We start from the raw sequence: 13,660 nt of genomic DNA, 5'->3' as shown, positions 1-13,660 counted from the left end.
GAATTTATGCTCACCCTCTGTTCTCTGTGTCACTCCTGGGCATGTGGCAAGGCCCTCTGGAGCTCAGCCCCCACCCCCTCCAGGCCTCCCTCACTGCGCTGAGGAATTGCCGCCAAACCCCTCCAAAACACTACGCCTCTGATGAGAGAAGAAATACCAGGAAGAAGGATGACAATGACAATAATCCTTGCCTAGGTTCTATGTAAGGTTTATAAAATATTCTTCTACATGTTTTGGAATCTTATAACAAATCTGTGAGATCAGTGGACAGATGTTGCCCTATGCCAGTGTGGTGAGGAAGAATCCATAGGTTCAAGAGAAGCCAGGTAGCTGCTCCAGGTCACCAGTCTGGGAACGAATGCGTCAGCGGCTCTCAATTTAGGGCTAAGGCTTCAAGGCCTGTGCTTTCTCTAACACTCTGGACACCGACCAAAAGTGGCTGGGAAAACACCTAAACCAGAACTGCTCTCCCTGGGGAAATAGCCTCCTCAGAAGAGGAAACTATCCACCAAGAAGAGGAAAAGAAGGGTGTGGCTTTCTGGAGCCATGAGAACGCTTCTCATTGTAGCAGGAGTTTTAGAACTTCAGCATAAACCTTAGCCACCAAAGAGGACTTTTTCCCTTTTCCTAAAAATCTGAGTCAGTTGCTTAGTTTCGAAACTCAGTCACTTCTGTGACGACCTCCACAACATACCCACCAACTATGAAGTCAGCCAATACAGTAGCTTTCCCTCCATTCTACAAATGGAAAACAAAGCCAAGGAGAAGTGACCCCTTTTACACACCAGCCGGCGCCACCCTAGTCTCCTCACTGCTGCCTGCACCTCCTGGTTCCTCAGGGTGTAGATCATGGGGTTGAGCATGGGGGTCATGACCGTGTGGCTGATGGACACAGCCTTGTCCATGGGGAAGGAGGTGAAGGACCGGGCATAGAGGTAAATGCTTGGAATGAAAACCATAGACATGACGACGATGTGGGTGGTGCAGGTGGAAGCCACCTTCCTCCTCGCCTGCCCAGAGTGGGACCTCAGCATCACCCAGATGACTGAGTAGGAGGTCAGGAGGAGAAAGAACCAGATGACATCCAGCATTCCACTGTTGGAGATCATGAGGACCTCCAGGAGGGAGGTGTCAGTGCAGGCAAGTCTCAGCACTTGTGGGACATCACAGTAGAAGTTATCCAGGATGTTGGGGCCACAGAAGGGCAATGGGAGCATCAGAGCCAGCTGGGCAATGGAATGCACGAAACCTACCATCCAGGCTGTCACCACCAGCCCCACGCAGTGCTGAGTGTTCATGATGTTGACATAGTGGAGGGGCCGAGAGATGGCAAAAAGGCAGTCATAGGCCATGACCGAGAGGAAGAAGACCATGACGCCTCCCAGAAAGTGGAAGAAGAAGATCTGGGCCATACAGCCCTGGTAGGAGATGGTCTTTTTCTCAGAGAGGAAGTCCACCAGCATCTTTGGGGCAGTGACAGAGGAGAAACAGAGATCTATGACAGCCAGATTTCGGAGCAGGAAGTACATGGGTGTGTGGAGCCGGGTGTCTAAAGTCACTGTGACCATGATGAGGAGGTTTCCCATGACAGTGGTGGTGTAAACAAACAGGAACACCAGAAACAGGAAAAGCTGGAGCTCTCGCGTCTCTGGGAACCCCAAAAAGACAAACTCTGATATCCACGTGAGGTTTTTTGGCTCCATGGCATCTTCCCCATACTCCTAAAGAAAAGGAATCATAGACACAAATGCATGAAGTCCCTTTTAATGCCCAGGTCTCGAACCAAGTTGTCCAAGTCCAGATGATGAATCCTTATGTGCAGATCATACCACCAGGTGCTGATTAAATGGCCTTGTCTGTAGAGATTTTACAAGCTGGTGCTGTAATATACATTCATGAGATATCTTAAAGCCATCCAGAGCATATGCAACCTGCCTTTCAAAGATTCCGTGTGATCCAGTTTGGGGAGACAGTTGGAGTCTAACACAACAGCAGTCAAATGCAGGGCTTCTAGTTATTTGAGATTTGACCGTAATTCGGCTACTTAATCTCTCTGAGTCTCAGTTTCCACATCTGTCAGATAGGAATAAACACATCTTTTTTTATAGAATTGTCTAGGGCATGAAATAGATAACACATCAAGTTCCTGGAAAGTGCCTGGAAATAAATCACTCTGGCAATCACTCCTTCTGGGTATTCTCCTCCTCTAAGACACCCTCCCTTCTTCCAGTCTCAAATAAACTTTTCTAGCAATGATTTTTCATGCAACATTTAACACATCCTCATGTTAATGGGCTTTTCCTGTGACTATGTTTTTCCTCCACAACTTAACTGAAAGCTCCCAGAGGCAGAGACAAGGATCTTTATTTGTGCCCCACAGTGCCCATCTTGGTGGACAGTCAATGCTCCAAAATCAGGTTGTGTTGATGCTGGGTGGGGGGGGGGGGCAGCTGGGAGGTGCAGCCCCTTACCTGGTGAGGCCCAGAAAGTTACAGAGTGTGTGCTGAGACAAGAGAGAAGCCAGGGTGAGAGAGTCTCTGGTTTAAGAAATAGTTATGAGTATTTCATGAGGGAGACCCTGAGAGCTCTGCTGAAAGGAACAAGAAGTTTAGAAGATGTTACTGATACAAGAAGGAGGAGGAGGATGTTGAAATAAGAGCATAGAAACGGATAAAGGAATCAAGGTGGGAGAGGAAGGAAGAGAGCAGGTGACAGAGGGGAAATGGGAAGGTGGTGGGTGGAGGAGGGAACAGGGCAAAGCTGGAGAAGGAGGTGTAGGGGGAGAGATGGAGGGGGACGGGTTAGGGGTGAGGGGTCCTCCCCACTCCTCCTGCCCTGTCTCAGTCCCATCCTCTCTCATGTGCCTACTGCAGTCCATCATGGATTAAGGGTCAGGTTCATCTCATCCTTTGCCTTCCATTTACTTCCACTGCAGGCCGGTTCTATAAGACTGTCAACGAGACCTTCTAAGTTCATACCTGATCAAGTTTTGCTCTCATTATAATCTTCCGGTGACTGTCTAGTGCCCCTGGCTTATAACTCAAACTCTTTGAAGCTGCCTAACATGCTTTGTGGATTATACAGAGTCGAAAATCACGCTTATCTATGTGCATGCAACTCCCTCTCAGCGTGTCACACAAGGCTATAAAACGTAGCCTTCACCTAGCTTTGTAATCAGTATCCCAGTGACCCTGGAACTGATTGCCATTCAAGAAATTCATAACTTCTCACATGTGCCATATGCTCGGTGATTTCCTTGGTAGCGTTGGTAATGAGTTCTGTTTCCTGAAATGCCCTCTACTACCTTCTCACCCTACAAGGACTGGGACACCACCTGCTCTGTGACTCCTCCCCCTATCTCTCCCAAGCAGAATTAATTCCTTCTTTCTCTGGGTTCCAATAAGGTTTTATAAATAACTCCCTTAGGGCATTTTTCACTTTCTTTTCTTGTCCCTCTTAACAGTAACATTATAGTGCCAGCACATAGAACAGCCAAGCTGACTTAGAAGTTGCTCCAAACGTGCTTGCTAACTTAATGTATTAGTGAGTAATTCTGTGACCTTGTTTTCTGCATTTTGTGATGCATTTCCTCATGCTCTGCTCTCAGCACGCTCCATTCCTGCTTGGTTGTTAAAAGCCTGAGTTTTCACATGCAACCTGAGGCATCTGTTTTCAACATTATATTTCCCCTGAATTCCTTCCCGAGACTCTCCTCACACTTTAGACTTACTACCATCCAGTCAATGTCTACTTGTTTAATCTCCCAATGTTCGGTGTTTCTGGGTCCTTCCTACAGCTGATTTATCTACAGAGGAGAAAACCTTGGTGTCTCACCTTCCTCCAGCCCAGAATGGGAGAATGGCTTCAGGTCTCACATCATCTTGGAGAGCCCCTTCCTGCAGCGTCAGTTCCCTGGCCACTGCCCACACATCACCTATGATAGTGACCCTAGGGAAAGAGGGCATATCCTCAGGGACACACTATAGGACTGGGCTCAGCTCTAGAACAGAGCTGGGCCGATGCCCCCCCGATTCCCGCTGGAGACAAGGGAACAATGGGAGTTGTTAAAAAGTTTCTAAAGGTCTCAAAACCACTTACTCTCTGAGAGGTCTTCCTTGGGGGCTAAAGTACCAAGGACATAGCTAACATAAAATGCTAGCATTTTATGTGCATTCTAACACTAGGATTGCTACAAGAAACTCCTATTATTTCTCATTATGAGAAAGTAATCAAAACCAACATTGACTGCCATTGTAAGCTTGATGTACTGTAAACCCTGATTTCTTAGACCTCTCTGATCTACATAGCATTTCCAAGTTGGTCTAAATTCTCTCATAGCACATGTTTACACTTGGCCAAATTAAGTATCTCCCTTTGGCAGATAAGAATATAATGTGAAGATCTTCCACATACAAGAGATGTACACTGAAAAACAAACCAACCACTCACTCTTATTTAGAGCTTCAGTCCTCTTCAAAATTTAATCACTTGGAACCAGTTGGCCTGGATTGATTCTGGGGAAGGGGACAGGACTTGTACATTTCATTGACTGTCATGTGGGTGATTTTGAGTTCTGATTCTGACTTAGCTTTCACTAAGAGGAAACTAGTATGTTTCAGTTAATATATTTCCCCTGTCAAGGCACATATGGGTCTGTAGAATGTCCACCAAACCTCATCTGTTCACTGCATCCACTAGCCAACAGAATGAATTTCAAAGACCAGAATGGCAGGAATAGAGGAATCATGCTAAAGACCCAGACATAGAAAACTGAACCGAGAAAGTGATTTCCTTATGTACCATACAGCTAAGAAAATAAATATTTGACAGACTTAACTATTGTTATCATTTCAAACTTAAGTGGATACAGGATACATCCAGAAGCAACTTCATTTATATTCTCCTTGAGGGTGCCCAGCATCATGATAATCAATAATCCTCCTGTTATTCGCTCGGCATCAGGGAAATCCAAATCAAAACCTCAATGAGATACCACGTCACACCCGTCAGAATGGCTAAAATTAACAAGTCAGGAAACGACAGATGTTGGCGGGGATGCGGAGAAAGGGGAACCCTCCGACACTGTTGGTGGGAATGCAAGCTGGTGCAACCACTCTGGAAAACAGTATGGAGGTTCCTCAAACAGTTGAAAATAGAGCTACCATACAATCCAGCAATTGCACTACTGGGTATTTAACACAAAGATACAAATGTAGGGATCCGAAGGGGTACGTGTACCCCAATGTTTATAGCAGCAATGTCTACAATAGCCAAACTGTGGAAAGAGCCAAGATGTCCATCAACAGATGAATGGCTAAAGAAGATGTGGTATATATACACAATGGAATATTATGCAGCCATCAAAAGGAATGAGATCTTGCCATTTGCAACGACATGGATGGAACTGGAGGGTGTTAGGCTGAGTGAAATAAGTCAATCAGAGAAAGACATGTATCATATGACCTCACTGATATGAGGAATTCTTAATCTCAGGAAGCAAACTGAAGGTTGCTGGAGCGGTGGGGGGGGTGGGAGGGATGGGGTGGCTGGGTGATAGACATTGGGGAGGGTACGTGCTATGGCGAGCGCTGTGAGTTGTGCAAGACTGTTGAATCACAGATCTGTACCTCTGAAACAAATAATGCAATATATGTTAAGAAAAAAAAAAGAAGAAGAAGATAGCCGGAGGGGAAGAATGAAGGGGAGTAAGTCGGAGGAGGAGACGAACCATGAGAGACGATGGACTCTGAAAAACCAACTGAGGGTTCTAGAGGGGAAGGGGGTGGGGGGATGGGTTAGCCTGGTGATGGGTATTAAAGAGGGCCCGTTCTGCGTGGAGCGCTGGGTGTTACGCACAAACAATGAATCATGGAACACTACATCAAAAACTAATGATGTAATGTATGGTGATTAACATAACAATAAAAATTATTAAAAAAAAAGGAGCACCTAGGTGGTTCAGTGAATTAAGTGTCAGACTCTTGGTTTCAGCTCAAGTCATGATCTCAGGGTGGTAGGATCCAGCCCTGTGTCAGGCTCCACAATCAGCACAGAGTCTGCTTAAGATTCTTTCTTCCCCCACTACCTGAATGCTCTCTCGCTCAAATAAATAAATAAATAAATAAATAAATAAATAAATAATCCTCCTGTTATGATGGTTGGGTTTATATGTCAATTTGAGTAGTCTATAGTTCCCAGTTATTCAATCAAACCCTAATGTAGGTGTTGCTGTAAAGGTACTTCACTGATGGGATTGCTGTCTATAATCAGTTGATTTTAAGTAAAAGAGAATTTCTTAGATAATCTGGATGTGGCTGATTCAATGAGTTAAAGAGCCTTGAGGGCAGGACTGAGATTTCCTTGAAGAAGGTGATGTTCTGGACTATGGCTTCAGTTCATGCAGCGTCCCCGCCTGCCCTTCCTGACCCCTGTCCTATGCATTTATACTGGCCCAGGGGTCAGTCTCACAATTATGTAAGCCAATTCCTCGCAATAAATCTCTTAACAGACATATGTTATCTATATCCAACTGGTCCTGTTGCTCTGGTGAAACTCGGACTGATACATCACCTTTTATGGATCCAATGTAAAGTAAACATTTTAGGCAAAGTTGATTGAGGTCTTTTCCTCCTCACACCTCAGTCATCCTTGAACCTGATTATAAATCCACCTGGAATGGCAAGATCTACAGATTAATAAGGCTGAGACGTGAAATATTCTCTGAGTGAGAATCAAACTATCACTGAGCATACCAGATAGAGAAGTTGAATCTCTATGCTGCACACCTTAAAGTAATGTACCAGTGTGTCAGTTGAGTAGAGTTACACTCAAATAAAAAATTCTTTTAATCTGCTAAAACTGAAATAATTTAGAGCCCTCCATCAACAGCTTCTAAGAGAGCTCTTTTCACTAATCCTATATAAACAAAAGGACAAAAGAGCATTACTTGACTACACCTGATTGTTTAGATCTTCAAGAACCAGTTGACTAACTTTCTTGGTTTAATTTGAAAGTATTGATGGAGAAGCACCTGGCTGGCTCAGTCGGTAGCACATGTGACTCTTGATTTGGGGGTTGTAATTTCTAGCCCCACATTGGGTGTAAAGATTACTTAGAAACAAAATCTTAAAAAGTGAAAAATAAAGATATTATGTGAAGATTTCAAATCATACTACAAAGCTCAAGTGACAAAACAGTATGGTACTGGCACAAAAATAGAAACATACACCAATGGAAAAGAATAGAAAACCTAGAAGTAAAACCACAATTATATAGTCAACTAATCTTTGACAAAGCAGGATAAAATAGCCAATAAAAAGAAGTCTCTTCAACAAATGGTGTTGGGAAAACTGGACAGCCCATGCAAAAAAATGAACTGTACCACGATCTCACGTCATACACAAAAATAAAATTGAAATGGATTAAAGACCTAAATGTGATACCTGAAACCATAAAATTCCTAGAAGAGAGCACAGGCAGTAATGTCTCTGACATCAGCCATAGCAACATTTTTGTAGATATGTCTCCGGAGGGAAGGGAAATAAAACCAAAAATAAGCTATGGGACTATATCAAACTAAAAGGTTTCTGTAGAGTGAAGGAAACAATCAACAACCCTAAAAGATGACCTACTGAATGGGAGAAGATATTTGCCAATGACATATCCAACAGAGGGTTAGTATCCAAAAGATATAAGGAACTTCTACAACTCAACAGCAGAAAAAGAAATAATCCAATTTAAAAATGGGCAGAAGACATGAACACATGTTTCTCCAAAGAAGACATCCAGATGGCCAACAAACACATGAAAAGACACTCTACGTCACTCATCACCAGGGAAATGCAAATCAAAACCACAATGAGATATCACTTCATACCTTTCAGAAATCAAAAACACAAGAAACAATAAACGCTGGCGAGGATGTGGAGAAAAAGGATCCCTCATGCACTTTGGCGGGAATGCAAACTGGTGCAGCCACTGTGGAAAACAGTATGGTGGTTCCTCAAAACATTAAAAATAGACCTGGTAATCACACTACTGGTTGTTTACCAAGAAAACATTCTTTCATTACAAAGAAAATGAAAACGGTAATTTGAAAGGATATATGCACCCATATGATTCTTGCAACATTATTTACAATAGCCAAATTATGGAAACAGCCCAAGTGTCCATCGACAGACGAATGGATAAAGAAGATGTGGTATATATATATATATACACACTATGGAATATATTCAGCCATATAAAGGAATGAAATCTTGCCATTTGCAATAACATGGATGGGTCTAGACAGTATAATGCTAAGTTATATAAATCAGTAAAAGAAAGACAAACATCATATCATTTCACTCACATGTGGAATTTAAGAAACAAAACAAATGAACAAAGGGGGGAAAAAAGAGACAAACCAAGAAACAGACTCTTAACTATGGAGAACAAACTGACGGTGACCAGAGGAGAGGTGGGTGGGGGGAGAGATGAAATAGGTGGAGATTAAGAGGACACCTACCTTGATGAGCACTGAGTAATAGATGGAATTGTTAAATCACTATACTGTACACCTGAAACTAATTTAACACTGTAAGTTAACCATACTGGAATTAAAATTTAAGAAAAAGTATTGATGAGAAGTCAAAAAATAATTGTAAATGGGAATGGGTGAGGAACTAACAATGCCGACTATATGCCAAGTCCTGTGCTGGAATTTTTCCATGTACCCCACCGACCCACACAACACTGTGAGCAATTATGGAAACTTTATAGCTAAAGAAGTGGAGATTCAGTGATGTCCAAAAGGAGAACCACCAGCAGGAGTTAGAGCCCGGATTGAGCGTCAAGGCTGCAAATCCTGTTAGAGTCTCACTATACAATTTAAGACAGCATCAGAATGTGGGGAGTGTTTTTAATTTAGGCCATTTTATGAACAATTTCTTTTAAATTTTTCCTCTACTGTCTTTATGAAAGACATTGCACCAATCCATTAAGGCTTCATAAATTTTTTATTTATTTTTATTTTTTTATTTATTGAGATAGAGAGCAAGAGAGCATGAGCTAGTGGGGAGGGGCAGAGGGAGAGGGACAATCTTAAACAGGCTCCACTCTTCAGTACGGAGCCCGACCAGGGGCTTGATTTTACCACACAGAGATCATGACCTGAGCTGAAATCAGAGTCAGACACTCAATCAACAGAAGCCCAGATGCCCCATGGGGTTAATATATTTAGATATGAGTCACAGTTACATCATAAACATAGACATAAGTTATCTTTATCTTCCAATAGAGTTGTCTTAAATTCTCATAAATAAAAAAATTCTCATGGATATAGCTGTATTCATCAGAAGGGGGTATTGCTCAACAAATTCAGTTCAAAATTGAGTATCTCATGTGTGGAATGATCATGTGTAAGATACACTGAGGAAATGTCTCCCATTTCTCTCCTTTAGGTCAATGTTATAGATTATAATTAGCATTTCTAAGCTTCCTACCATCCTTAGAATTGATATTCTGGGTCACATAAAAGTAACATTTTCATAAATTAAGAAAGGGACTCAAGATAACTTTTTTAAAAAATTGAACCAGCAAGTGACTTCTGGTCATTTACAAATGGAATCACTAGATTGAACGGGCAAAAGAAAATTGACAACCATCAGTGAATGCAAAGACATAGTTGGATGAAGTTACAGAGCTCCAAAGATAAAGAAAGAGTAAAAGCAGGGAGAAGAAAAGATTATGATTATTCCACAGTTAAGATGATATTGTTCACCAGTCATCACAGATATTCATCCACAGCTGAGGAACTCTCCAGGTTTTCCCTTGTGTTTGTGGGAAACCTTGAATTTCACATCCCACCCATAGCCTTGCCTGTAAACTTGGAGTCAGAGGAACCAAGTCCTGGCCAAGCTCTGCCACTCACTTGTTGTTCACCACTGAGCAAGTTACCTCCCCCTGAGTTCTCTCATTGTTAAAATGTTTATATAATAATAATATACCCACTGTCCATTTTATGAGGATGAGATAAAAGTGAGAAAGTGCCAGGGCACCTGGGTGGCTCAGTAATTTGAGGATCCAGCCCTTTGATTTCAGCTCAGGTCATGATCTTGGGGTCCTGAGAACCCACTATGTGCTCAGCAGGGAGTCCGGCTTGAGATTCTCTCTCTCCATCTCCTCTGCCCCTTCCCCGGGTTCTCTCTCTCTCTCTCTCTCTCTCTCAAATCAGTAAACAAATCTTTAAAAAATAAACGTGAGGAAGTGCCTAACATAATACCAAACATGAGTAGGTACAAAGATATACTGATTGAATGTCAAATGTCACAATCTATAAAGACTTTCCTCTACTTTTCACATGGGAAAACAAAAGTTCAGATGGAAAAATTGTCATTTAAAGTCAAAATGATTTCTTTAATTAGACTCCACACAGGGCTTGAACTCACTCCCTGAGATCAAGACCTGAGCTGATATCAAGAGTTGGACACCTAACCAACTGAGCCACCCAGGTGGCCCTAGTCAAGACATTTTAAGTTCACTCCCTGTTACATATCACGAGGTGTTTACGTAATCTCTTCATGGCTGCTTGCATCTCCTGATTCCTCAGCGTGTAGATCATGGGGTTGAGCATGGGGGTCATAGCTGTGTAGTTGATGGATAAAGCCTTATCCAAGGAAGAGGTGGTGAAAGGCCGGGAGTAGACAGAGATACAGGGAATGAAGATCATAGACACCACAATGATGTGAGTGGTGCAGGTGGAAGCTGCCTTCTTCCGTGCCTGCCCTGAGTGGGACCTCAGCATCACCAGGATGACCGTGTAAGATATCAGAAGGAGAAGGAACCAAATAAGGACCAACATTCCACTGTTGGAGATCATGAGGAACTCCAGGAGGGAGGTGTCAGTGCAGGCAAGTCTCAGCACTTGTGGGATATCACAGTAGAAATTATCCAGGACGTTGGGGCCACAAAAAGGCAATGGGAGCATCAGAGCCAGCTGGACAATGGAGTGAACAAATCCCCCTACCCAAGCAGCCACCACCAGCCCCATACACAACTGAGTGTTCATGATGGTGACATAGTGGAGGGGCCGGGAGATGGCTATGTAGCGGTCAAAGGCCATCACCGAGAGGAAGAAGACAGTCGCGCCACCAAGAAGATGAATGCAGAAGATCTGGGCCATGCAGCCCTGGTAGGAGATGGTCTTCTTTTCAGAGAGGAAGTCCACCAGCATCTTTGGGGCAGTGACAGAGGAGAAACAGAGGTCTAAGACAGCCAGATTTCGGAGCAGGAAGTACATGGGTGTGTGGAGCCGGGTGTCTGAGGTCACTGTGACCATGATGAGGAGGTTTCCCATGACAGTGGTGGTGTAGACAAACAGGAATGCCAAAAACAGGAAAAGCTGGAGCTCTCGAGTCTCTGAGAACCCCAAAAAGACAAACTCTGATACCCACGTGAGGTTTTTTGCCTCCATGGCAACTTTTTTTTTTTAAGATTTTCTTTATTTATTTGAGAGAGAGAATGAGATAGAGAGAGGGAGCATGAGAGGGGTGAGGGTCAGAGGGAGAAGCAGACTCCCCGCTGACAGCAGGGAGCCCGATGCGGGACTCGATCCTGGGACTCCAGGATCATGACCTGAGCCGAAGGCAGTCGCTCAACCAACTGAGCCACCCAGGCGCCGCCTCCATGGCATCTTCTCCATACTCCTAAAGAAATCATAGACACAAATGCATGAAGTCACTTTTAGTGCTCAGGGTTCAAACCGAGTTGTCCAGGTGCAGATGATGGGTCCTCATGTGCAGATATATCACCTGGTGCTGATTCTTTTTTTTTTTTTAAAGATTTTGTTTATTTATTTATTTGAGAGAGAGAATGAGAGACAGAGAGAGCGCATGAGACGGGGGAGGGTCAGAGGGAGAAACAGACTCCCTGCCGAGCAGGGAGCCCGAAGTGGGACTCGATCCCGGGATTCCAGGATCATGACCTGAGCCGAAGGCAGTCGCTTAACTGACTGAGCCACCCAGGCGCCCCCCTGGTGCTGATTATTAATGGACTCATCAGTGGACAGTATACAAACTGGTGCTGTAATATACATTCATGAGATATCTTAAAGCCATCCAGAGCATATGCAACCTGCCTTTCAAAGATTCCGTGTGATTCAGTTTGGGGAGACAGTTGGAGTCCAACACAACAGCAGTCAAATGCAGGGCTTCTAGTTATTTGAGATTTGACCGTAATTCGGCTACTTAATCTCTCTGAGTCTCAGTTTCCACATCTGTCAGATAGGAATAAACACATCTTTTTTTATAGAATTGTCTAGGGCATGAAATAGATAACACATCAAGTTCCTGGAAAGTGCCTGGAAATAAATCACTCTGGCAATCACTCCTTCTGGGTATTCTCCTCCTCTAAGACACCCTCCCTTCTTCCAGTCTCAAATAAACTTTTCTAGCAATGATTTTTCATGCAACATTTAACACATCCTCATGTTAATGGGCTTTTCCTGTGACTATGTTTTTCCTCCACAACTTAACTGAAAGCTCCCAGAGGCAGAGACAAGGATCTTTATTTGTGCCCCACAGTGCCCATCTTGGTGGACAGTCAATGCTCCAAAATCAGGTTGTGTTGATGCTGGGTGGGGGGGGGGGGAGCTGGGAGGTGCAGCCCCTTACCTGGTGAGGCCCAGAAAGTTACAGAGTGTGTGCTGAGACAAGAGAGAAGCCAGGGTGAGAGAGTCTCTGGTTTAAGAAATAGTTATGAGTATTTCATGAGGGAGACCCTGAGAGCTCTGCTGAAAGGAACAAGAAGTTTAGAAGATGTTACTGATACAAGAAGGAGGAGGAGGATGTTGAAATAAGAGCATAGAAACGGATAAAGGAATCAAGGTGGGAGAGGAAGGAAGAGAGCAGGTGACGGAGGGGAAATGGGAAGGTGGTGGGTGGAGGAGGGAACAGGGCAAAGCTGGAGAAGGAGGTGTAGGGGGAGAGATGGAGGGGGACGGGTTAGGGGTGAGGGGTCCTCCCCACTCCTCCTGCCCTGTCTCAGTCCCATCCTCTCTCATGTGCCTACTGCAGTCCATCATGGATTAAGGGTCAGGTTCATCTCATCCTTTGCCTTCCATTTACTTCCACTGCAGGCCGGTTCTATAAGACTGTCAACGAGACCTTCTAAGTTCATACCTGATCAAGTTTCGCTCTCATTATAATCTTCCGGTGACTGTCTAGTGCCCCTGGCTTATAACTCAAACTCTTTGAAGCTGCCTAACATGCTTTGTGGATTATACAGAGTCGAAAATCACACTTACCTATGTGCATGCAACTCCCTCTCAGCGTGTCACACAAGGCTATAAAACGTAGCCTTCACCTAGTTTTGTAATCAGTATCCCAGTGACCCTGGAACTGATTGCCATTCAAGAAATTCATAACTTCTCACATGTGCCATATGCTCGGTGATTTCCTTGGTAGCGTTGGTAATGAGTTCTGTTTCCTGAAATGCCCTCTACTACCTTCTCACCCTACAAGGACTGGGACACCACCTGCTCTGTGACTCCTCCCCCTATCTCTCCCAAGCAGAATTAATTCCTTCTTTCTCTGGGTTCCAATAAGGTTTTATAAATAACTCCCTTAGGGCATTTTTCACTTTCTTTTCTTGTCCCTCTTAACAGTAACATTATAGTGCC

The 13,660-nt window shown here is 43.8% G+C and overlaps 2 protein-coding genes across 2 annotated transcripts; both read right to left on the bottom strand.

The window, feature by feature from the left end:
* Positions 1-701: 701 nt before the first annotated feature.
* On the bottom strand, positions 702-1,703 carry LOC114213887 (olfactory receptor 4D2-like). The gene has a single exon (XM_028109217.1). It carries the CDS (start codon positions 1,701-1,703, stop codon positions 702-704), a length of 1,002 nt encoding a protein of 333 aa, XP_027965018.1.
* An 8,816-nt stretch (positions 1,704-10,519) lies between these two features.
* Positions 10,520-11,455, bottom strand: LOC148163470 (olfactory receptor 4D1-like). The gene has a single exon (XM_088027327.1). It carries the CDS (start codon positions 11,453-11,455, stop codon positions 10,520-10,522), a length of 936 nt encoding a protein of 311 aa, XP_087883453.1.
* Positions 11,456-13,660: the final 2,205 nt, after the last annotated feature.

Source organism: Eumetopias jubatus, unplaced genomic scaffold, assembly GCF_037043125.1.
Source record: "Eumetopias jubatus isolate StellerSeaLion01/CBP00866 unplaced genomic scaffold, mEumJub1_p1.0 scaffold_10, whole genome shotgun sequence".
NCBI lineage: Eukaryota > Metazoa > Chordata > Mammalia > Carnivora > Otariidae > Eumetopias > Eumetopias jubatus.
This window is presented reverse-complemented; position numbering and strand designations above follow the sequence as displayed.